We start from the raw sequence: 27,035 nt of genomic DNA on the forward strand, positions 1-27,035 counted from the left end.
CGTCGGCCTGTCTGACACGGAACGGCTGTCGAAAAGTGACTTTGGATGCCCCTGGCAGAGCCCCCTGGCCCCCGCTGCCTATGGTTGTTGGCTGAGGAGGGACCTACGTTACACCCCTGTAAAACCCTGCACTGTGTGGCAGGAACCATGGAGTGCCTGTGACAGAGTGAAGGGTTTTCCACACACACCACTTTCCCCATAGGAGCCTGTGTTACGGCTGGTTCTCAGGCATAACACAAGCTCCCATATGATAGGAACCCAACCGAACAGTGTTCAGTCCTATCGTAATCTGGCGGTCGGAACCGCTGACCACAAGTCGGTCGGTCCGGAATCCGAGACAGTGTAAGGTGGAGGCTTTCCGCCCGACATCGTAATGAGCTCCTTAGTGCTAAATACGTAACAAAGGGGAGGTGCGGTGCATGAAATTAAGATGCTTCAGTTTTGATACCTAAGTTGCAAACAAGACTTTCCTAACACACACTAAACAGTGATCTGTGGAGGAAATTTTCCCGATTTTAACAATCAGTATTATTGGCCATTTTCTTCGCCAAGATGATTGATTTTATGAATGCAGACTATCCAACAATATGGCGGTTTGTCGTAATTTTAGAGGCATGGGCTAGAAGTGAAAATTCCAGTGGGATGGCAGTTAAAATGTAAAGACCACCCCAAAACTCATAGTCTTGTGAGTAGTGGCAAACAGTTTTGAGGCTGTTACACTCTTCGGAAATATCATCCTCGGGAGAGCATGCACCAGGCTTGCTAACACGACCTTACAAAGGAGTAAGGGCCATATGTATCAAGCAAATTCGCAAACGCCGGGTTGGCGAATGCAAATTTGCCAAATGGTATGTATTAAGGGAAATCTGGTGCAAAACAAGGAATCGCAAAATGTGCGATTCCTTATTTTGCAATTTCATTTAAGAAATCGCAAATTTTGCGATTCCTTAAATGCAATGGAATCCTTATGGAATCGCAAATTACCACCACGATTTCCTTGAAAAATGCACATTTTTGCGTTTTTCAAAGTGCCATGTGACGCACATACATGCCCTTACGGCATGTATGTGCACCACATGTGCACCCATGCTTATTTCAGGGGTGCAACAGGGTGTGCTCTGGACACCCCAGCACCCTTGAAATTATTCTCAAATTGCGATTCTCAAATAGCGAATCGCAAATTGAGAATAACTTCCCATTCATTCCTATGGGCCTCCTGGCCCATAGAAATGAATGGGAAAGTATTCCTTAATTGCGATTCGCAATTTGCAAATCGCAATTAAGGAATACTAAGAATTCACACAAAAATTGCGAATTTGTACATACATCCCTATTTGCGATTCTGAAATAGCGATTTCTAAAAAAAAAAAAACGCTATTTCAGAATCGCAAATCAGGTTGATGATACATATGGCCCTTAGTGAGAAAACTTACTGGTGACGTGAAGAATGCCAACTTGAGATCTGACTATTCAGCTGCCACTGTGAATAAAAAGTCATTCTCTCTGACAATTGTAGCAAGAGTAAAATCTACTATTGTCTCAACTTTTGTTTTAACCCATTCTGCACTACACAATATTGAAGTATTAGTTTCCACATGGCCAATATATCATTATAGAACGCTTCTGAGGGTTATAACAGTTGTTAAAAGCCTAAAAGTAAGTTACAAGCCTGACCCGCAGGCCTGGGCCCATAATGAAGATCAGAGACCTCAAAAACCTATATACCCAAAGGCAGAAGGGGGGCTATTCGACCCACTGGGGGGTAACATTTTCTAAATTATAAAAGGAGAAACAGAAAGACTAGCTTAGGAATGTTGAAGCAGATCTGTATTTGCCATTATTGGCCCTCTGCAGTCCATTATCTTCACTGGAGCCTCCAACATTCAAGCGTTGGTTTACAACTTCTGCACCAAGTGTCACTGCTATAAGTTGCAGGCCGAGCTGGGGGCGAACGCATATTTTCAGGAGAAAGGCAACTAACAGCTGTTCATACCTGAAAGAATGTTGACAATAAGGCTTTTAACACTGGCTGCCCTAATGCCACCCATCCCAGACGAAAAAAGCAAAAAATGCCCATTGTCAATGTATGCTTTATGTTCTCTTGTTACTGAACTTAGAATGGAGACAAATAACATTAGCTAGGTCAGGATCCTAAGCATTTGGATGGTCTGAGCCACTTTTAGTTTTCTATGCAGGGTTCTAAATCACATTAAAAGCCACTTAAAGGAAGGGGAAAGTTTCTGGTTTATGTGACGTGCAATATGTGCCTACATGGTATATCATTGGAAAACCTATTTTTGGTGTGTTTTTTTTTACTGTAACATATAACCTCTACAGGGGTACCTCTTAATTCTAGTGCTGCTCCTTTTAGGAATTTTCATGTGTGGACCGAATCCTGGATGGCTCGAAAGGACCTCCCACCTGGATATGGTGGGTGGCAAGTTTTGGATCCAACCCCTCAGGAGATGAGCAAAGGTAAAACCTGCGGCAATAGAAAATACGTTTCTCTTACACACTTTGTTCAAAATAAAGATGAGTGTACAGATATTTTATTTCCTTCTACTTTTGCTCTAGGAATATACTGTTGTGGGCCAACTTCTGTAAAAGCTATCAAAGAAGGAGAGCTCAACATGCCTTACGACTCGCCTTTTGTATTTGCTATGGTGAATGCAGATTGTATTTCTTGGAGAGTCCAGGGAGCAAAAAAGGAGAAACACTTTCATGATTCCCGCTTGATTGGTCACCACTTTAGCACCAAGAGCGTTGGCAGCGATCATAGTGAAGACATCACTGAGAACTACAAGTACCAAGAAGGTATGTTAGAAGGGTAATAGAAGTTTAACTAGTTCTATGAGGAGTGAGTCAAGATGTTAAATTGATTGTTGCTTTTAAAGAAGGAAGATGTCCTCCCTGACAAAAGCACTTAGAGGTGGCTTTCAGCTACACATTGCAGGAACATAGGGCTTTCCTCCATTCTTATCCCTCTTTTACCCAAAAATGCTTTCAACCACCTAGCAGAAGATGGGAAGACTGATGCAGCAGACCTGAATTGGAAACCTTTTTTTACTATTGTGGTTTCAGACTAAAGATATGTTGTACCATAAGTCAATTTCTTCACTATTATTGTTGTGTGACAATTGCATGCTTGAATTATTTTGGTGCCATGGTTTGGACATTGCTCTAGAATAAGCCAGGTTAGTCTATTATCTGTGGATTATGTCAAAGGCTGAGTATGTCCCCTAAGACTTATTGATAACGTTATGCTATGTTAAGGCTTGCTATATTATATATGTTAAGTTAAGTTACGCCACCTTACTTTACCAAATTCGTATGGTGCATTTCTGCCATACACGTGGTCAGCCCTTTCAGATTCTGTGTGCCCTTTATGGTTCCTGGTTTCCTGCTGTCCAGAGTAAAGGTGGTCTGTTGACATTATTTTGACAAACAGAATGAAATCTGTCCATGTATTGTTTACTAATGGTTCATAATAGCTAGTGGCGGCTCAGATGTGGCAGATCCTATAATGACTTTTGTAGAGCACTATATGTGCATGGATGTGTGCGCAAATGACTTAGCATAGAGTTTCCTTACTCTTGGGTAACCTGCTGTTTATTGTGCTGCATAAAGAGCCTGTCTGATATGATGTAACATTAGCTGATGAAAGTATTTTAAATGCAATATTGTGCCAGATTTATTGTTAAGATAAATTATTCTGAAAGGTTCTAGTAGATATATTGGTGTGTATTTGCCTATGTTTGGCTCTTTTGCCTCATATATGTCCAATATTAAATCAGGGAGATTTCCAGTGAGTTATCAACTGAAAATCCAGATGAAAACACCAAGGGGCATTCGCAAACCAGCGATATTAAATTTGCTCATTGACCAGTTTGGAAATAGGAGTGCAATTTGTGACTGGGACTTATGTCCTACTATGCTGATTCAAAAATGGGCTATTCTCAGATGGTTGTAAAGGGACCTGCCTAACCAATATTAATTAGGCTAGTCACATTTAGCCTCCTTTATATAGTTCCAAATACAGGGATTAAGGCTTGCAAGAGACAGCAGTCCTTAGTGTCTGTCTATGTTTTCCCCCGCAGAAAATATATTTTTAAAGCCACACATCTTTTAAAGAGACAGGTGGTGCCTAATTTTATTTTTATAAATGTTTCCCATTTGGGAAGACATTGGAGGGAGCAGGCAGTGGTCCTCTGGACCAATGCTTTATTTCTTGTGCCCATCAAAATAATTCCCAAGGGGACAGGTTTTCCTTTGTCAATCAGTTACCACCCCAACTCATGAGATGCTAAAAGGTCAGTAGTTTACAACTGCTATTCCAATTTCAAACCTTTTCGAAATCATAAATAAATAGAGAGTGCACCTTCTACTTCCAATTTGGAATGTGTCACAACAGCCCTATAATGAGTTGGTAAAACTTTTCAGGCTCTTAAAAGGATTTTAGTACATTCTGAAAAGTCCTTGTGCCGCTGCATCCCCTTATGATTTGTGAGTCACAGTGTTTGTAACTAGAACATCTCTTGCACGTTTTGCCCGAAGTGTCAAGTCCAGTCTCACAGTTGCCAGAAAGCATTAAAAAGAGAGATGCTCTATTCTACCTCTCCCCCCCTATTCACCATCTACTTCCCACAGCAAGAATAGGTAGGCTAATAATGAAAAGGGTAAAACAGGGATGGGATTAGAGAGAAAACAGATACAATGCATATCACCACCCTCAATCATCAATCTATTGGGCCTTGATGTCTGCAGGTCACATTGGATATCTAAAGACAAATAAGATACCTTTAATAGTCTGTCAATAAAGATGCGCACCTAACAGGACATAAAGTATGGCTTAAGCATATCTCTTTATAACCAGCTCTCTGTGTTCTTGAAGTGAAGCTGATAATTCTGAAACTGAAGAACAAGATTCAGTACTTCATTATTGTTCAACTGCCCTTTGCCTCTGTTTATAACATAGCGGTAGCCTTCTGACCGCGAATAGTCGTGACCGTCTGCTTTGGAATCATTTCGCCAGATGTCCTCCTAGTGACTGAAAATCAGGTAGGGGATGCCAAATCTCGCACGCGCTTGCCAACTTACTTTTGCGTGTGCAAGAAAACATTCTGCCATGCGGTGTTTGGTGGAAATTTCCAGATACTCGGCAAAATTCAACCAATTCTACCAGCAGAACGGAACATTTCACCCACCCCTACACAGTCAAGATAATGTTCCTGTTACAGACACATCATGCTCTCTCTCTCACTCTCCGTCTTGATTTCTCTATGTGTCTCTCTCTCTTTCTTTCTCTGTCTCTCCGTGTATTTCTCTCTTTCTCTGTCTCTCAGTATATATCTCTCGCTCTGTCACCCTCCCCCTCTCAATATGTATCTATCTCCCTCTTTATCTCTGAAACTTTCTCTCTTTCTCCTCTCACTCTCTTGGAATATATATATCTCTATACCTCTATGCCTCCCTCACTCTCTTTCTCTTTCTTACCCTCTGTCAGTATGTCTCACTATTTCTTTTTCTCAGAATGTTCCTTAGTATTTCTCTCGCAATAGCTTTCTCTCGCTCTCAGTATGTGTATTTCTTTCTCTTGCTCTTTTTGTCTCTTTCTTTATTTCTAATCTTTTGATCTGTCTCGGTATCTCTCACTCATTATGTCTCCTTCACTTTCTCTCTCAGTATGTCTATTTCTTTCTCTCGCTCATTTTGTCTCTTTCTGTATTTCTAATCTTTGGTCCGTCTCAGTATCTCTCACTCATTATGTCTCCTTCACTTTCTCTCTCAGTATGTCTGTCTCTTTCACTCGCTCTTGCTCAGTTTTTCTCTTTCTTCCACTCTGTCTCTCAGTATATCTCTGTCTCTCTGAGTGTTTCTCTTTCTTTTCTATGTCTCTCTCAGTCTCACTCCCTCTCAGTGTGTCTGTCTATGTTAATTGGGTCTATTCAGCCATCAGAACTGGGGGTCTGTATTCAAGTTAATGTATTTAATGAGGAACTTCCCTTCACAGTCAAGATTATCTTAGTTTCTTCCGTGGGTGTCTTTTTACACTTCACATATTGGGACAGATTTTCCATTCCTTCTTTTATCACACTGTCTATATATTAGTTTGCCATAACATTATTTATCTAAACTAAAGAGAATGATGCTGTCTGGAATGTTGCCTAATTAATAAACCTAGTGCCCAGACAGCCATACACTGACTCCTGGTGGTGCACACGAGTTGCTTTAAGGCTTTTGTCTGCTGCATAGTTAAAAACACTCCTGTTAGAAGGAATGTCCATCTGCTACTCGTCTGGGGGGCGTGTCATGATTCTTGGGACCTAAAATGTGAAATGAGGTGTACCTGAGCACAAACAAAATCCAGACATGACAATTCGCCTATTTTTCTGCATTCCACAGTAGTCAGTCCAAGCTGGATTATGTCTCACACACAGAGACCATTTGCTAACCAATTTCACTGTGCCACTCACAGGGCTTGGGGCATCTCTGACCATTCTCCCTTCGACATAGTTCTAGATGGCCATGCCAGGAACACCACACTGCCTCCTAGTATTAATCCCTGGTACCTTAAAGAAGCATCCTTCCGAGACAAAATGAGTGAAAGGGGGCAGAGCAATACTTTCAGGAGAATGAGGGCACAGTCTGGTCGGCATGTGTATTTTTGGAAGCATCTAGGACTGTTCTCCAGGGCATACCCAGGCGATGATCAGGAAGAAAAAGAAGGAACGGAGCTACAATGTGACACTTTAGAAAGAGAGATTTTGGTGCTCGCGACCCAGGTGTTGGAGGGTGGTGCAACTACCCAGCAGCTACAGCCTAAACTCAGTCTAAAATAACAAAAACTTAAAGACATTACCGAGAACAGGGCGCACTCATATGCCAGTGCCAAGCAGTGTCAACTATATGACATAGGCTACAAAGCAAGCAAAAGAGGCAGGGAACAGAATTGGGTCCTAGGGATAAGAGACGCTGAGTCTAGGCTTCATTCTATGGGGGTTAAAATAGCGGAGGCATTCACTAGGTATTACAAGACCATTTAAACCTCCAAAACCGGCAGGTCGGGCACTGACTGTGAGGAGATTCTGGGGGACCTCCTCCTTCCTACTCTCTCCAGGTAAGACAGAACGGAGTTAGAGCAAAATTTGACAACAGATGAGATTGAGCAGGTGATTCGGGATTTGCAGTCGGGCAAAGCAAGGGACCTAACTGTCTACCTATAGAACTGTTCAAGTGTACTGCAGATATAATAGCAGGGTATAGGCAGCATATGTGTAATGAAGCCCAGGAGGGAGTCGAGCATAGAGGCCTTGGCTAATAGACTGAGACCATTCATCACATCAGTTGTCCATCCGGATCAATCCTGCTTTATGTCCCACAGGGGGACCTAGATCAATTTTAGGCGCTTATATGGAGTGCTCCAATCGACCACGGCCATTCGGGCTGAGCATGCAGTGATGCTTTCTCTCGATGCACAAATGGCTATTCGACAGCATCGAGTTGAGCTACTTCTTTGCTGCTTTGACAAAGTTGGGTTTTGGCCCCAAATTCTGTCAGTGGATCTAGCTTCAATATCACGGCCCACTAGCCTGTGTACAGGGGAACAACGTCTTGTAGTGTCTATTTAAACTGCATGGGGGTACCAGGCAGGGGAGACCACTGTCCCTGATGCTCTTCGCGCTCGCATTGGAACCCTTGAAAGAATGGGTTCTACTGGACCCCCTGATAAGAGGCATTAACTATGGCAGGGGATGGGGGAAACAAATTTCTCTATATGCTGATGACATTTTGCTCTATGTCCTATGGCCCTACACTACGGTAAACAGGATACTGCTTACTTTTTTATATTTTCAAAGGATGTTATGGCTACCAAATTAACTGGCATAAGTCCCTGATCTAGCCCCTGCATGGGGCCAACCCCAAATTTATAAGCCAATGTATGGCTCCAATAATACACAGTGGGCTCAAATACCTAGGCATTTATATAATGAGAAATGAGGAGGATTTCCTTTAAAACCTCTACCCACTCATGGACCATCTCAGCAAAGACGTGGCCCACTGGCGAGTGATCCCGCTCTCTTTGATGGGTGGAGTTGTGCTCTTTAAATTGATGACCCTGTCAAGACTACTATATGTACTGCAGAACACCCCATATAAAATCCCATACAACTTCTTCAAAGAAGTTGAGGCTCTACAAAGTGCGGAGAGAAGTTTATGAAGGAGAGCTAGCAATCCTGAATGTATGTAAATACTATTGGGCATCCCAGTTGGTAGTAGTAAACGTTTGGGTATTTTCAGACATGACACAACCCACCTAACGGGTAGATCTACTAATACTACTAATATCAACTCATTACTGCATAACACAACAGCCTCGGAGCTTCGAAGTAGCTGTGCGCGTTATAAAATTATATAACATAACATTCACATGCATTTAGAGACAGTCTACTATATGGTCAGTTTTTGTGGCTACGTAGAAGTTGTTACCATAAGGGAGATTGCTTCAGTGAGGAAGAACTATTAAAGATTATACTACACACATCATTATTTGCACTCACATGCACCAAAAACACTACGGACTGTTCATAAAGACATTAGCCCATGTACAACAATGAGGGCTTGTTAGGGGCACCAGAGTTCTTGGGGCATTGCAAACATGGCTACTGCCAAGTATATATATTTACTGTGAATACCAAAGAATAAGCAAACAACATGAAACATCTCACATTGAGATCTTTTATCTAATTGCAATACACAAATTTTATTTATGTTATCATGTGTCCTTACAAGCTGTCATTTGTGGACTAGACAACTCAGATGGTTTAACGGCATATATGCTAACAGAGAAAGAGAATAAAGTTCATGGCTAAAGGTGCATCCCTTGTAAAATGTTACATGAAAAAGGAGGTGCAGAGGATTACATTAGATAAGAGGTTGCTGAAGTAATTCAAAAAAATGCACACGGATGAAGCATTGTGAGGCCTCTCGATATCAGACAGTACTAATGGATGGACATATTACAGAATACTACAAAGGATCTTACGGATGTCTGTCGGTATCGAATGTGTAATGCCCTCTGACACCTTGAATATTTATTCTTGTACGGAGGACTGTATACGACCTGTATCAGTTGGAAGATATGTGGTGAACACAGTGTTGTTTTTTATATACTGTAGGAGTGACTTTTGCGATTGATGTGTATTGTATAGTTGTGAGATCAGCAGCATTGGACATTTTGATACCCTTTAGTAGATATAATGTCTGACACAGTACTGACCATGAATGTAAGAGTACTTTAACTCTTGAAACACAGGTGTTCTGTACACTTGGGTGACCTTTAGTATCTTATATGGTTTCCTTTTAGCATGCTCTTTACATATAATGCTGTTTGGACTAGCAGTTCACGCAGTCCATGGTCTCTCTCTCTCTCTCTCTCAGGATAGGTTACCAATATGAGAGTAGTCTAAACATGGCACCCGAATAAGAAGGGACAGGGTCTAGTGTTCCAAGACATCAGTGATTATCCTTGCAGGGTCGTCTTCCCGTGCTTCCTTGTATCCAGCACGGGCAATCAAGGTCTCTATTGAGACACTGTATCCATTTGCGGTTGTCTTGTAGATAGTAATTATTGTTACTTTGTTGGAGGCCAATCATGAAGCACTATTTACGGTCGTTGAAAGTGGAAGTAAGAGGAACAGGAGGAACAGTGAGTTTCCTGTCCATTCAGCAATGGTTTGCCGTTAAAGGATTATATGACTGGTGTTTGGACATATTGCCCTTATGAGTTTTTTCATTATAGAACTCAGTTTCACACTCTTTCTGGAGTGCGCACTCAGTACTACTATTATTGCTGTTGTGGGTCCCGCAATACTGAAATCCGAAGAACGTTGATGTTGACGTATTTGATACACCTTATCATGTATTGAATTCACTCCTTCTAGTAAGTGTACTGTTTTCTGGAGGAGGTAGAGCTATCCCACTCGCTTTCAATGATTTTGACACGGTAAGGGGTACAATCGAGGCTCAACCTTTATTTAAGTGGTCCATCGGCAGTTAGGGGTGTCCACAGACAGTGATATAGTAGTGGGCACATGGGTTTGTACCCTGAGGTAGTGCAGTGCAATCCCCCGGCAGGTTGTCTGACTGGCTGATCTGTGTCAGCAGAGCCTCGTGTTGTGGAGCAGTGGAGACTCTGCACTGCCTTTCCATCCATCCATTCATGCAATCATACATCCATTTATCATTTAGTTCACAAGTCGATCATCCATGTTTCCACTGTTCCATACATTCATCCTTTCACCTTTACTATCCTTTGACCTTTGCATCCACCCATTCATGCAATCATACATCCATTGATCATTGTGTTCGCACGTTGATAATCCATTCTTTCACCTTTCTGTTAATCCTTGCATCCACCTATCAGTACCCTCTTTCTTCCACCTTTCAACTGATCCTTCCACTCTTAAATATATCCATTCTTTAAGCCTTCCTACCATCCAGCCTTGCACCCTTCCTTTGTTCTTTTCACCCTACATCCCTTCCACTTTTCCTTTTTCATATTTTCTATCCTTTCAACTTTGACCCTTTATTCTGCTGCCCTTCTTTTCCATTGTCTTTCCTCACATTCTTTTCTTTCTTTCCTTTCTCTTCCCCACAGCTCCATGTGTTGCTGTCTGCCCTCTTTGGATGTTTTCCTCATTTCTGTCTCCTTCATTGAACAAGGCTTACTTTGCAGCCGTTCTCTGCAGAGTGCAGACAGAAGAGTGAACAGACAAGCAGAGACCTTTAGCAGAATCCCAGATTACAAAAAAAGGTCATGGCCTTCAGTGGCTACCTCCTCTTAAACTGCTAAAGAGGGGGTTCACGGCGCCACTGGTACAAATTGCTAGGTGTAGACACCAACACAGAGGTCAGACATATATACGATTTGTGCTTTATTATAAAGCACACATGGTTCATGTGGGTATATCATGAGATAGAGATATATCACTTAACCCTTTGCATGCACCTGCTTTTCTTTGGTATTAGGATTGGGCCAGTATATTATTTGCCAAATACACTTTGCACCAAAATCTTACGTTTTTAACTGACCCTCCCCAGACATGCCGCCTTGCATTTATTAGCAGAGGGAGGGCGGCAAGGGGTTTGGGTGAGTTGCGAAGGGTCAACCATCAGGGCGAAATAGATTTTGCACATGAAAATGTATCTATTGCTACTGTTTGTGGTGCTTTGTGTTGCTTTAGAAGGACAAGTGTTCCATGAGCGCCCGCACAAATCTGTAGAATGTCTGGCACCACGCCACTATCCATACAGGCACTTTTGTGGCTATATACAGACCTTTTTCATTGTTGGACCATATTTGTTGTATGTGTGAAACACAAACAAAACAAGTGAAGTTCTATTCTGTTTGTTTCAGGTTCCCAGCAAGAAAGGAACGTGTTCATGAAGGCCAGGAAGATGTTAAAGCCCCTTGAAATGAGGTCGCCTTCTCGCGCTCTCTCGAAGCCTGCAGCCCTCCATTCTTCTCAAAGCAACGGGTCACCTGTATCTCACATGGACTCTCTAGAAAACGGTGATCAGGAGGATGAACGCCTCAACAGGTCCCTCAAAGAGGCCATGTTGATTATGAAGTTTAAGTTGGCAGAATTCCCCTATGTAGGGCAAACAATCCAACTCCTTCTGGTTACAGCAAACTTGGCAGGTCATGCAAAGAACCTGAAACTGAATGTAAGCGCGCAGTCCGTGGGGCATGCTGGGAAACCACTGAAACAGTTCTGGACAGATTCCCTTTATGTAGCATTGGGGCTGAAAGAAGGTAAGTGAAAGTAGTATTAATATTATTGGCTGCACTTTCCAAACCTGGTAAAAATTTCAGCTGACCAGTTACTATCCATTTCCACTTGCGTCATGCAATTATTTAGACACTGAACAGAGCATGCCATACTTTTTCTGGATATATACCTGTAAAATGAAAGCAAAAATACACCATTAGACATCAGAAGTCAGATCCAGGATGCTAACAAAATAGATTAAATATTCCCCTTTTGAGGTAAATGAAATAGTCAAAATTCTATATGCTGGCGGTGACAATATGTAACTGGCAAACACTTGAATTCGATTTCTGACAGGAAACTAAAGCACCCTGCTGTAGAGTGTTGCTTGCTAAATAAATGAACTAATACATTAATGATTTAGCCTTGTTGACTTGATTTACTTACAAGTGCATTTTTCTGTTGATTATGTTTTTGGAGTGTGTATTTTGGAACTGTTTGTTTTTACCCTTCACACAATTTTTTGGTCAAGCCTGTGCAGCGCATGCGCAGCTCTGCAAGGTATGCTGTATTCAGGTAGGGACATGAAGCTCCGCCCATATTTTTATTGCCTTGTGCCATTGGCCACCGTAAACTGTGGCTGTTCATTGGGCAATAGGCTAAGTAGTATCTCCTTAGTATCGCCTTGTCTCATTTTGTAACCTCCCATGGCGACACCCCCTGTTATGTGTGTTGTTACTAGTAGGCTTTAACCCCTTCGCTGCGGCGGCAATTCCGCCGCAGTGCTAGGGGGTTGGGGGGTCGCGCGGCGCTCCCATGCTCGTGACGGAACCGCTCCGTCACAAGCCTCGGGTGCGCTGCGCTGATGACGGAGCAGTTCCGTCACGGCCCCGCCCGCTCAATAGAACGTCCATCACAGGCGCGAAATCCGCGCCACGCAGGCGTGCCGAGCAGGCCGTGACGGAACCGCTCCGTCATCAGCACAGCGCGTCCGTGGCTGGTGACGGAGTGGTTCCGTTACCAGCATGGGAGGGGTTAATTACAGCCTCCGAGCACTATTTTCTCAAATAGCTTTGCAGGCAGGACACACTCTCTCCTAATGCTTTAAAAAAAATGTATAGCACGATCGCAGTTGCAAAGCAGTAGGTCTCACATTTGCGAGAGTTTAAGCTATTGGCAGTATAAATGACAATGACTTTTATTTATCTGTTTTAAAACAACACATAAATAAAAGGCTTTGTCATTTACAAGGCCAGTGGCTCAAAATCTTTTAAATGCAAGACCTATTGCATTGCAAATGCTTGTTTAAGAACCTATTGAAGTTGACACTGTCGGCGGTTTGTCACAATAATTTAATCATTAATTCTGACTCAACGTGTTCTTTAGTTTTTGTCGCTGACTACCAAGAATCCATGCAGATTGCAATGCTCTTCAGATGTAACCTGCTTGCCTGGGTTTGTGCACATACAGTAAAATGTTCCTACTGTTTTTTGTTGTGCTGGAGAGAGCTATATCTCGTCTTGTGCTCCTTATGTTTCAGTGATGAGGGGATGTTTTACTTTGGCTCCCAGGTGATGTTGAAGCACGTAGATGGGAATGATGTGGAATGTGCATAGCGCTAGGGATCCGTGTGCTGCAGGTGTTGGCACTTGGTGGCCATATCTGGGTGTGCAAGAAAGCCAGGACCAAGTAGGGTGGGCTGATGTTGTAACTTTTTCTTAGATGTGTCTTGCTGCCTGGTGAACGAATTACCATCTGTCATACCTCAGCCGGACACTGGATTTACTTCAGTTACCCTTTATTTTCAAGTTCTGCCACTGTTGGTTGCTCACTTGTATTTGCTGTGCCCCAGGGATCACTTCTTTCAAACTACCCAGTTGAACACTGGCCTACCATTAGCTATAGGTCATCTACCCCACATGGTGATTTGCGCATTGTACCACACCTATGGAATCGTAGACCCCACATGAAGCGCTGTTAATACCAGGTCGGCCATCCATTCATTTCAGATCTCACGAAGGAGTACCATCGACCTTACATCAAGGGGTGGAGTTATTTGGTCACCACTCTGAGTAGCAAAGCTATTGGCAGCATTTGACTTGTAAAGGCCCCGGTGCAGAGATTACCGTAGTGCAGTGCGCCAGGACAATCTCTGGAGTAACACTGTGCAGTTCAAATGCCCTTTTATTCATTCAAAGCGTATTATAATGGAATCTGCTCAGAAGAAGCACACGGTAAGGGAAGACAGCCCCTCTATGAAATAGGATTAAACAGGGGACACCGGGAGGCAATTAGCACGTGAAAACAAGCATTTGCAATGCAATAGGTCTCGCATTATTAAAGTTTGAACTATTGGCATTGCTAATAATAATGCAACACCAATAGCTCAAACATTCAGTAACGCGATACCTATAGTATTGCAAATGCTTGTTTATTTACTGTTATTTTTCCACCACCGACGTGACCCAGTGCCCCCACCCTTCCCCGTGCGCAGCCAATGTAAAAAGCACACAGCATAATAAACTAGTATGTGCCTGCACCACATATATACTGAACCGCCACCAGGTATCAAGGGTGAGGAGATGTGGTCTAAAGGCATTAACACTGGAGACCCATCATGCATGATCTACCTAGAAATGTTTATTTATGAATGGTTTCGTAAAGTACAGACCATCTCAGTAGAGGCACTGGGCAAGGCTGATGCATAACATATTACACAAAACAATAAAACATAACATTAGTAAAGCACAGATGTGTAAATATTGTGTCTTTCAGAAATCTCTACATGGAAGGGCGATAGCTCAAAGGTCTTCTAAAATCATCAGCCTGTCAAAAGCCTAAAGCTGGCCTCCCTTAATCTGATAGATATCTATCTGGCTAGACAGAAGCAGTTCACACACATATCCTTCTATACACAGGGCTCCACAAACCCTAGAATTCAGTCCATTCTCAGACTTGAAAAAGAATACCTGAAATTTCAGAAAGGAGTAAAATCTCCTCAGACCGTCTATGTCCTACATACACAATGAGAGACAACTTTTATATCAGAGAACATGTGTCAATCCAGACCAGGATCCTTAGCACCTAAAGCCTACAGCCGCCCCTCTCACCTCCCATGTTTCTTGAAGTATTCAAATAACCTGTAAGCAATATAGGCGATACATAGAAAAAATAAAATAATTGATAGTAAATAGGAAGAATATATCTATAACATGCTGTGTGCACTTAAACGCTATACGTGAAGGGGTTAAGTAGCAGCTATGTTACATATTTTATTTAATTTCTTTAACTGGACTTTGCTTGAATATAAACAATGTCAGGTTTAAGATTTAATCATAGTCAGGCAATCTGAAAATATTCAAATGAGGCAGAGACCTTAACTGCGGCTAACTTGCTGGTGAAAGGGTTCACAGTCAACCTGAGTCTTAGTACCATGGATGACTTCAACAACCTCTGCTCAGTAGAACACTGAATGAAACTGCACAAAAATAAATACACCTGATTTCACAAAGACTGATCTGTTGTTCACAACATTTCCAGGTGGCATTTGTAAACAGAGTAAATCTTTCAAACCAGTGCAGAAATACCATCCAGTAGGCAATGTGGGACTAGAAGGCCCTGTGATATTCATTCTGCCTCTGTTAAACATCTCCCTTGAGATGGGCATAGTACCCAATTCCTTTAAAGGCTCCGTTTTAGTACCCCTACTGAAAAAGCCCGGAGCCGATCCGGAGGACCTTGCCAACTACCGGCCTATTTCTCTCCTGCCCTACCTATCCAAACTCCTGGAGGCACACGTTACCAGCTGCCTCTCTCAGTTTATCGAGCGTACCAACTACCTCGAACCGAACCAAGCCGGCTTCAGACCTGCACACTCTACCGAGGCCGTGATCCTGGCAGTTATGGATTCTCTATGGGGCAATGCCGATAGAGGGTCTCCTCAGGCGCTCGTCCTATTGACCTGTCGGCGGCGTTCGACACGGTTGACCATAACATCCTTCTCCACCGTGTCGAACAAGCTGGCATCCGCAGCCTGGCTATGGCCTGGATCAATTCTTTTCTGACAGGCAGAACCCAGGCGGTACGTCTAGGCCCCTTCATGGCCGCTAAGGAATTATCCACCTACGGAGTGCCCCAGGGCTCCTCCCTGTCCCCCCTGCTCTTCAATCTTTATCTCCAACCGCTCATCCACTCTTTGAAGAGGTGGGACATTACCGTCTTCAACTATGCAGACGATCTGCAAATTATCTTCCCCCTCAACTCTCCTAATGCAGCCCATGACTGTCAAGCAGTCATGTTACACATCAAGCAATGGATGAACCTCAACCAGCTCAAGCTGAACCCGGGGAAAACAGAGCTAATTCTCCCGGGTGACAGCCCCACTTATTGGGGCCCACAGTTCTGGCCGGTGGAGCTTGGCTCCCCGCCTGTCCCGGCGAAGTCAGCAAAGAGTCTCGGGGTCATCATAGACACAGAGCTCTCCCTCAAGCCTCAGGTTGGTGCTGTAGTGTCATCTTGTATGCTTCAGCTAAGAAAAATCAGGAAAGTCTCCCATCACCTTACACCTGAGGCCCTGATTCAAGTCTTGATTGCCCTGGTGCTCTCCCGCCTGGATTTTTCCAACTCTCTGTACCATGGCCTACCCAAACATCTTCTCCATAGGCTTCAAATTGTGCAGAACCAGGCGGCCAGACTGGCCTATAAAATCCCGAAGTGGCAGTCGGCGAAACCACTACTCCGCAAACTCCATTGGCTGCCTATCGAACAGAGGGCTGCGTTTAAGATCGGCTGCCTCACATTCAAAGCTGTGTTCGGAACTTCTCCCGCCTTCCTTAAATCCCTAGTCACCCCCTATCGCCCGCTACGCAACCTTCGGTCCCCTCATCGCCATCTCTTAGCTGCACCCTCAATTAGGCTTAAAAAATTTGGTGGCTGTAGATTTGCCCACTTGGCCCCAAAACTTTGGAACCCACTGTCCCTTCCGCTTAAATCATCCAACTCCCTTCTGGAATTCAGAAAACTCCTGAAAACCAGTCTTTTCACACAGTCTAGCTAGCTCCCCTCCTTCACATCTCTCAGCACCCAATCAGCGCCAGGAAACTTACAGTGACAGAGCGCTATAAAAAACCCCATTAAGATAAGATAAGATAAGATAAGATTCATGCCGGCATATACAGATAATATTCAGTTTTGCATCATGTGTCAGTGGATTCTCCTACCTGGTATGGTGTAGTCGTAAATACATGTTTACATAGCCAGTGGATATCCTGAAAATCTGGCATAAATCAGACCCTATGTTGGGCACTCCTGCATCAGAGAATACAACACAACATAGCAAAAGAACAGAAGAGCCGGGACTGAAGGAATCCTCAAGACTGCGACAGAACATGGGCAAGCAGACCTCACGAGAGCGCTGGATGAACATATTTCTGTACTCAGCTATCTGTAATTAGTCCTGGGTCGTTTCTGCCTGCCTTCTGAAGTCTGTAATTAGCCCCAGAGGGCTTCCCTATCTGTGGCTGGCCTGGTGTTTCTGCAGTCCCTGGTGTCTGTGCAATGCAATACCTTAGGGGTTTATGTAGCCTTTGGTGTTTGGAGATATTCACTGTAAAAACGGAAACACTCTCAAGGAAAGACACACCCAGAGACACCACAGCCCCATAGGAATTCAACAGACACCAGGGTGAACTAAGCCTGTCTCATCAGCGCGTGCTATCACAAAAGTACACGAAGTAGCGGAAATACCAGGTTACGCCACACCCTGTGCACGAGCTCCCGAAGCAACGAATACCTCGATTCTGTGAACTTGCTGCACAGGAATCGAAACCTGTGGTGTGCGTGCACCACAGAGGAGCTGACGTGGGAATCGAAACCAGTGGTGCGCTTGCACCACAGAGGAGCGGCCGGGGGCGAGGGAGACTGTCGTCTGTGCCGCGCTGGTGCGCATGCTAGACACCGGTGGGAATGGGCGGAGCAAAGGCGGGATATGTGTCCGCCTTTGACCAATTGCAAGCCTTTTTTTTAAAAAAACACGCGAAACCCAATAGCAGCGGCGAGAGTAAAACACGTACGACCATGTGGTCAGCTTTCAAAACCCACTTACAAGAGGTCTCACACTACGTGAGCAGTGCTGCGCATTGCAACGCTAGGCGCGAGACCTAAACAGCTCTTTTGAAGGGCTACCGCCATAAAATCCTAGGCAGCACATCAGGGGTAATTACATTGCAGGCACTACATCAGGAAGTTTTGCTACAGTGATTACAGGTGTCAGTACATCACCAGGGACATTACTTCGCAAGTAAGTACAAATAAGTATTACATGTAAAGCTTTTTTTTAGCTTGTTCCATTTTATGTTTTTATATGTATATGCCTATACATATATATAATATAAAATGAGTTATAAAGCGCGGCTATTCACCCATGAGGGTATACAGGTGCTAGGGATTGGGATTAAAATCCAACACAGGTTTGTGTGTGGGTTTACATAATAAAACCTAACTTTTAAATAATAATATAAAATGAGTTATAATTAAAATTAATACTAAACCATTAAAATTACCTCCCTACAAAAGATTGGCTTTATTCTTCACAAGCACCTCATCCGCTTTGTCTGCCCACAGGAAAACCTGCTGTTCCGATTACCCCTGAGTTCCAGCTTACATTTAAAACATGAACCTCCTGCATTGCTTCTTACATGAGCACATTCTCTGACATGTTTATGAATCAGTTGTGAATACCACAACTGGCTCATCACCTTTCCCTAAAGAAATCTTTGGTACTAGTTCTCATATCTGCTACTAGCTCCTTAGCTGCTCTCTGTTTGCACTCATTGCATGGAATGCGTCCCTAGTAATAATACCAGTAGCTTTGTCAAACCTTCCACCCCTCACTTTTTTGTGTAATCCAGGGATGCCTTTCATGGTAGCCATCCACATTATAGAATAAATAAATAAATAAACATTCTCAACCCAGCATCACAACAGAAAACATTGTGTGTGCCCCCGTTTGCACATCCAACCAAGATTATATAGCACTCAACTCAATTTAAACACTCTTTGCCCAACTACAGAAAACCATATATTACTTTTAAATGTGTGGTTCTGATCATTTAGACCTCCTTTCACCCCTCTTTCCTTAGTAGTCTCCACGACACATCATGAGGGCTACATATGAAGCTGTGAACTGGTAATGGTGAAACCCCATTTGTAGTTCATCAGAGCACTGATTAATCAATTTATTGTCCACACTGCTCAGTAACAACAGTTTCAAGGTGTGAAGATGCTTGACAAAAACAAGGTGGGAATGAAATTAAGACGATCAGATGGGTCCCGCGAGGGCTTCTACAAAAGAACCCCCATAAGAGTCCTTTTCATGTCTACTAGAAAAATGCTGATAGGAAGAGAGCAATTGAATACATTGAAAAGATAAGAAGTGACAAGTGGATCATAGAACTTTTAGACCCCTGATTTGACAAGAGAAAAGAGAGAATCCACCACGTATAGGAAACTCTTTATCATGTTAGGTATAATGCTCCTCTGCAGCAGGTACATTGTTGCACCAGGTATCTTGCCAACTATCAAGTTCTTGCTGTTCATGCCTGTATTGCCCCATCAATCCTGAAGAGCTTACTTAAACCTCGAAGGATTCCTATAAGTATTCCACAGTCATCAAGAATGACTGGGTGAAGCTGCATTACCATGACATGGATCCCAAAAGCCCATGCTCTACAAGACAGCAAGCAGCATTCAGGGAGGCCCTACTGTGGCCCATACCTTTCTTTGTCACCACCTTCTCTGGGGCAGGTGGCTCACCTAATCGTGACTTGCTCTAATGCTATACAAGCACACTCTCTGTGAGCAATGATGAGGAGAAATTGATACTAGCAAACATTTTGCACTTCAAAAAAAACCTTTACGGCCACCTATTGTATATATCATGCAACCACAGCCCCAGTAATTTTTGCAAAATCTTTCATTAGAAAAAAATAAGTTATTTTATGTCTATGATAAGACAGCTATAGATGCCTGGAATAACTTATATTATCGTTTCAAATGTGCAATAACAAGCTGTGCAAATATAGGGTGGTCTTTGGGCAGCACCCTTCAGCTACTGGTTTTTATTTGTTTTGTAACGGTTTGCCATTGATTGGATATGTTGTCCATCAAGGCCAGTACATTTTCTGGATGATTATACTGTGTCATTTGTATTCCTTTTTTGTTGAAATATCAAGTTGTCTTTTTGTTAGACTTTAAATGCTAACATGTAGTATGTACTGAGGCCCTGAGTATGTTCTTTGAACCAAAAGAGTAGTAAATATACTCCAGCTCTGAGCTGGAGTAAGCACCACACATCACCAACCACTGGTACTGCAACTCTCCAATAGAAAATAATAGTGGTATAGACTTAAAATCAAAACCCAATAGGAAATAATGTTACATTAAATTATATTAAATTATTTAAACTCATTAAAAATGTAAATACATGTAAGTTGATGTTAGAAAACACATAAAGCATATTTGTTATTTTATTTTAAACAATTTTAATGACGCTTTTGAATTAAAAAATTAATGTACTAATTTATAATACATAATAGAAAAATATTTGTTACGTTAGGTTGTAATTTTGCTTTTATATTAGACTTCAGAAAAATATTTTTACATAAAAAGTAAGTAAAGCCATCAGGGATTGGTACTAGCTATGGCGGAAGTACAGACATATGTATTGTGATGTGCTATAATTGTATTTTCTTTGTGATTCATATGCTAAAAAAGCAATAAAATTAAATACATTAAAAAAGTTAAGCCATTGGAGCAGAGATCTCTCTATGCTAAAGGATTGGAAAAAGTAAAAACAGTTTATTAAGTTTTAAACAAATTAGTAGCAATATCTATGTGTTAAATAATAGTGTAAATTAGTTTTATATATGTATTTCAAAATAGAGCATGATAAAGAAAGTGATCCAGCCATCATCTTGATTTTGAATTAAATACTTTATATAAATATATTAAATTAAAACATTCTAAAGGTTTAATAAAAAAGAAAAATCACACCTTAAGTAAAATGTTTATATTTATTATTATGTATCAAACGTTGCAAAATGTTATGTATAGAATTAATTTAAATACTTTATTTAATTTTAGAAATCTAAGGTTACATTTATTTTTAAATTACAAAATGTTACTAAACTATTATCATAAAAATATTTATTTGTAATTATTTTAAAATTATTTTATTAACAGTAAATATTTTTTATATACATTTAAAAAGTCTAAATAAAGTAATGTAATAAAAAAAAATTCTTTGGAGTTCTATTTTAACGCCGTAACCGCAGCGGCAATTTCGCCGCGGTGGGGGCATTCTAAAGAGTGGACGGGGCTGCGACGGCCGTTCGCAGCACCAGGGATCGAGGGAGTGCTCGGCCGACGGGAGCACAGAACGGGTTAAGTCCCTTCCTACAGTATTTTCAATGAGAGGGTGTTGCAGTGGTTGCCCGTGTGTGGTACTGGACTTACTACTGGTCCTTTTTGGCAGTAGTAACTTGCACTTGTATATATTTATCTCTACCCCGTTTCAGGTGATGGATACATGTTAGTCTACTCTTTTGAGTAACTTTACATGCAAAAATGGTCTAAAGTCACTCAAAAGTGTAAGAGTAAACTTACACATGTAACTTACACACAAGTCTAAGTTACCTCTGTGAATAGCCCTGACAGTGCCGTTCATTAATCAGCTTAACTCTGCTTATGCAGTATGTCCATAAAAAGTGCCTTACTCCCAGCTTCCATATTGTTGTGAGCCAAAGGTGTTGCTTAATTATGTGATTTTCTATGTACACAGCTATAGGGGAACACGCAACAACACCAAACTATTACCAAGCGCTTACCAAAATAAAAAGCCAGAACTATTGGCTTACTATATGCTGTATTTCATATATGTTGGACACAATTGGGGAGCAGAGTGCCCATCGAACTCCTGCCCCTGACTTTACATCACTGCTGTTACAGATGTTGAGGGGCGGGGTTCTTTTTTCATGAATAAAGATGGCTGTGTGATAACAACACATAGTAGAATTAGAAATGCATCACATGAAAATGAAAAAAAAATAACGATCTAATCGACAACGTAAATGCTTGCACTAAATACATATGTTTCTTTTCCAGAAAAGGGTGTGCTGTTTAAGATTCCCTATTCAGTATATGGAAACTTCCTGGACGAAAGCAACTCAATTCACTTCGTAGCTATGGGAGAACAGAACACCAACTGGGAGAAGTTGCTTGTGCAGAAAGATATTACCCTCGCCTTCCCGGATGTGATAATCAGTGTATGAAGCATTTTCTTTCTTGTTGGGGTTTACAAAAGGGCCAAGTGAACACGTGTTTTTCAAACTCACAAATAGACTACTGGATACAGATGCAGGTTAAAAAACAAATTGAACCACCGGTGCCCCCAGATTGCTGTTTTGCTGTTTCACAGAACATGCCTTTTTATCACCATGTGTGTACTTACCTTTAAACCATTCGGTGCAGACATGGTATAAAAATTGTTTGAGGATACTGCTTAACTGGGGCCTTATTAACAAGGGGTATCAGAGACCTGGGAACAAATTTACGTACTTTTTGTCCTGGGTTTGTGTTACTTTTGTAATGCAAGTCCGACTCAGTGGCCGAGATTTACAAGCATTTTGCACTATGTTTGTATCACAAAAGTGATGCAAACCAGCGCAATATTTTAATTTTAATTACTTTCCAGCGCTGCAAAGTTGACTGAAATTTATGCAAAGCAGCGCTCAGTGTCAAGCTGGCATTTCATGGGTGGTACACTGGTGTCCTCATGCAACCACCTATGGTTTTTGATGCAAAACCCTATTGACTAACAATAGTAGACAGGGTTTTGTGCCAAAAAATAACGCCCGGCATTAAAAGGAGAAATGCTTCAATTTCTCCTAACTTTTCCCATTTTATATATGAGCTGCACTGTACAGCACACATCCAAAGTGGGAAAAGTTTTAAAGTTAGTCAAAGCATACTATTTTCTGCTGGAAGTGTATCCTTCCAGCACAAAACCAATTTTAGACTCACACAGACACCCTTTCACTGATTGATTGATTGATAAAAATTTATATTGCGCAAGAACAATAACCCGCAGGTATCAAGGCACCTAACAATAATATCGAAAGTCTGAATCAATCATCTTTACACATAGGCTTTCAGAAAAAGGCGAGTTTTTAAGGCACCGCGGAAAGTCTGCAGGGAGGGTAAGGACCTTAGATCCAGGGGAAGATCGTTCCACCATTTCGGAGCTAGAGTGGAAAAAGCCCTACCACCCCATTTTGCTCTTCGCACCCGAGGGACTGACAAAAGCAGTTTCCCGGAGGAACGCAGATTCCTTCCAGGAATGTAGGGGGAGATGATAGAACCTACTCCAGAGACACAGTTTCTGGCAATAGCCCTGTATGTCATACACAAGACCTTGAAACGTACTCGGTACTCTACCGGGAGCCAATGCAACGTTTTTCTGGCCAGAGTGGCCGATGAGCGGCTTGGAACAGCCAAGACAAATCTGGCCGCGGCATTCTGGACTACCTGCAAGCGCTGCATGAGGGTCTTATTTAGCCCCGCATACAGCGCATTGCAGTAGTCCAGACGAGAGCTGATGAGTGCAACGGCTATTTGTTTTCTGGACTGCGCAGAAAGATATTTCCTGATCCTTCGCAGGGTATGGATAAGGCCCCAACAGGTGGAGATGGTCCTACTCACCTGTCTGCTCATATCCAGGGCAGGGTCTACCATCACCCCAAGATTCTTTGCAGATAAAGTGGGGGAGGGACACACTCCAAGAGAATCAGGCCACCAGCTAGAAGACCAGATGTTTTCGTTCCCGCCAAACACCATCACCTCAGTCTTCTCCCCATTCAGTTTAAGGGAGTTCTGTATCATCCAGTGACCAACCGCCTCCATACATGATCTAAATTTGGAGGCGGTCTGCACATCTGAATGGGAGAGAGAGACGAGTATTTGAGTGTCATCAGCATAGGAAACTACCTCCATCCCGAAAGTTCTTATGAGTCTGGCCAGTGGGGTCACGTAGATGTTAAATAAGGTCGGACTGAGAGCCGACCCCTGTGGGACCCCACATAGCAAAGACTGGGATGGAGATAGAAACTCACCCAACTTGACTCTCTGTTCCCTCCCAGTAAGGAAGGAGGTTAGAAGGTCCAAAGCTGCGTCCCTCACCCCCACATCCCTCAGACGAGATGAAAGAACTGAGGGAGAGAGGGTGTCAAAGGCGGCAGTTAGGTCTAGCAGGACCAGGAGGGTGGTCTGGCCTCTATCCACCGTCGAGCGGATGTTATCAAGCACGACAGTGAGGGCCGACTCGGTGCTGTGTTCCCTCCTGAATCCATGCCGAGAAGAGTCAAGGCAGCCCGAGCTTTCTACAAAAGCCGCGAGATGCTTATTTAGATGTATCTCAAGCATCTTCGCAGGGGCAGGAAGCAGCGAGATTGGTCGGAAGTTTTTCAGGACTTCCGGATCCAGGGAGGCCTTCTTTAGCAGAGGTTTTACTACTGCTTTCTTCCATTCCAAGGGGAAGACACCATCTCTTATTGCTAGGTTCATAATGTCTAGCAATGGTGGTAGAAGGACCTCCCCACACTGCTTGATGACTTTCAGAGGGCAAGTATCCAAAGGGGAACCAGACTTGATCTTTTTAAGCAGTACTTCAAGATCCTGCAATTCTAGAGGTGGAAAGGAATCCAAGATGTCCAAAGGGGAGGCGTCGATAGCGGGTACATTCGGTAAGACCAGGGTAGTGGGCACACTAATACAAGCTCTTTGCTTCTCAAGAGCCAGATGGATATCAGATATTTTAGTGTGGAAGAATAAGGCAATCTTATCGCATAAATCCTGCGAAGGAATCACAGGGTCCGGGGATTGTAGTGTGACTAACGAGTCGACAATTGTAAAAAGCTCCTTCGGAGAGGACAGCGAGGTTGTCAGGGAAACAAAGTAATCTTGTTTCGCCTGCACAATCTCGGCCTTATATCTCCTGACAAGGAGTTTGTGGGCCTCTTTATTCTTAAAATCCCAGCTAGAGTGCCAAAGCCTTTCCTTCCTCCTTACTTCTTGCCTGAGGAGTCTAAGGGAGTCGGAAAACCATGGAGCCGAAGGTCTCTTCCTTGCTCGGCGTCGGGTCTGTATAGGAGCTAGCTCATTCATAGCTTCAGTTACAACTCGTTCGAAATGACCAACTGCAGTCTGTACATTGTCCTTGCCTTTAATAGAAAGGCTAGCAGTCCAGGGCGCAAAAGAATGGCTGCTAATATCCCTAAGGTTTCTAGCCGTAACCATTGCATGGTTCCCTTTTTTACTATCATTTCTCCGGAAATATTCCAGATGGAATGGAACTGCAAAATGATCGGACCAGGATAGATGCACTGGGTCCTTAGTGGTTATACGACCGTCATTAGAGAAAATTCCATCCAGCGTATGGCCTGCCCGGTGAGTGGCACCGCTGACGCGCTGCGTAAGCCCACAGGAAGCCAGAGCCTCAATAAGTCCTGAGGTATCAGGAGTGTCCTGTTTTTCTAGGTGGTAATTGAAATCACCCAGGATGGAAAAGTTTTCTTGGCCAAAGTGTGGTTCCAGAGCCTGAAGAAGTTTAGAGGTAAAATCAGTCCGGGGACCTGGTGGTCGGTATAGTAAAATTCCATGGAAGAGGGGACACTGTGCTTCCCTAATGGAAAAATAAAGGGCTTGGAAAGAGTCCGGGAAGTCCAAAATAGATGAAGTATGACATTGAAGGTGGTCTTTATGGAGGATCGCTATACCACCTCCCACTCGACCCTGTCTGTCAAATCTAGCCAAGCAGTACCCTTCAGGGACCGCTTCGATTAGATCAGGGCCAGAGGAATCTTTGGCCCAAGTTTCAGTAATGAACACTAGGGTCGGATTTCTATCTAAGACCATTTCCCTAAACATGATCTTGTTTTTAACAAGAGAGCGGGCATTGACCAGAATACCTTCTGCTATCATAGTTATAGGCCCAATGGCGCCAGGGAACCCGGGAGAAGACCTGCATAGGGGATTGGAAGGCCTGGAGTTAGGGAAGCAGCCACAACGTAAGGGGAGGAGTAGGTTGTCTGGTTCCAAAGAATGCATACATCCGGATCTACGGGGTTTCAGTCGCAGCATTTCCTGGCGGGAATAGCTGTGCAGAGAAGATGTAGCATCGACAGAATCCAGAGTCCAGGCGTCCTGCGCGTCCTCGGCGCGGACGGGCGCAGACGGGCTGGACTCTGGCGTGACTCCGGCGTTACTGCGGCGCCCACGATGCGCGTACACGCTGTGCGTCGTTTCCATTGTTTTATAAAGGGCTCTAGCGAGTCCGCGTGACTGGCTTCAGCGAATAGCTGAGGAGTCTCACTCCACTCCACCCAAGATGACGCCCCTAGTAATCAAAGCGCGGGGACCGGCCCGCCCTAATGGCGGTGCTTGCGGCGTAATACCGCTGTGCAAGAAAGCGTTCCGTGAAGTTAGGACCCAGGTAAGGAAGCGAGGACAGTTATTTTAAAATACTAAACAGTTGTTTAAAACGGGGGAAAAGCGGCTAAATTAAACAGCATAAGCGACAGAAAAGGGTATGTTTAAAATATAATTTCACTATGGTGCAAAAGTGTGTGCGTGGCGCACAGCAGCACATTTTTCGCTGGTGCTAGGGAGAGGGGAGGAGAGTGCCATACTTTTGTAAATATGGTGCCATACTTCTATAAATATGATGCTCGCCTGCTCTCTTCTTCTCACACAACACAGCGCATCATTTTTGGCTGCTGCACTGAGTGGCATGAAGCTTCCTGTGTTTCCCTAATATTAACAATGCGGTTCTCATTATTATTAATATTACTCATATTGACATTCTGTTATGAACTTGTAAGGGCATACCAGAGCCTTTTGCAAAAATAACACACCCACAGGTGTTTAAACGTGTACCACTACTTTTGAATGATTACAAAAACTTCATGAACAAAATTTCCCTTTTCTTGCTCTGTATTTCAAACGTGTCAATGTACCAAAAAACATTGTGTTTTAACAAACTTTCTAAATGCATTCTTTCACATTTGGACACATGATCAAAAAGTAATTTGCATTCTCTGAATTTGAACTCACAATCTTCAGAGTGAGCATCCAGGACTTTGTACATTAGGCCACAAGTGACTCCAACTGACACTCCAGAAATCATCATTAACTTACTTGAAAGACAGCAGG

General features: G+C 43.0%; 1 protein-coding gene across 1 annotated transcript in view; it reads left to right on the top strand.

The window, feature by feature from the left end:
- The window catches only part of TGM5 (transglutaminase 5), a 199,850-nt gene that overhangs the window by 167,167 nt on the left and 5,648 nt on the right, over positions 1–27,035 (top strand). Inside the window, exons 8-11 of the mRNA XM_078651955.1 lie at positions 2,372–2,475; positions 2,575–2,814; positions 11,417–11,815; positions 21,933–22,093. Of these exons, the coding sequence (XP_078508081.1) occupies positions 2,372–2,475; positions 2,575–2,814; positions 11,417–11,815; positions 21,933–22,093 (904 nt within the window). The remainder of the gene's footprint in view (positions 1–2,371; positions 2,476–2,574; positions 2,815–11,416; positions 11,816–21,932; positions 22,094–27,035) is intronic.

This window comes from Lissotriton helveticus, chromosome 7, assembly GCF_964261635.1.
Source record: "Lissotriton helveticus chromosome 7, aLisHel1.1, whole genome shotgun sequence".
In the NCBI taxonomy this organism is placed as follows: domain Eukaryota; kingdom Metazoa; phylum Chordata; class Amphibia; order Caudata; family Salamandridae; genus Lissotriton; species Lissotriton helveticus.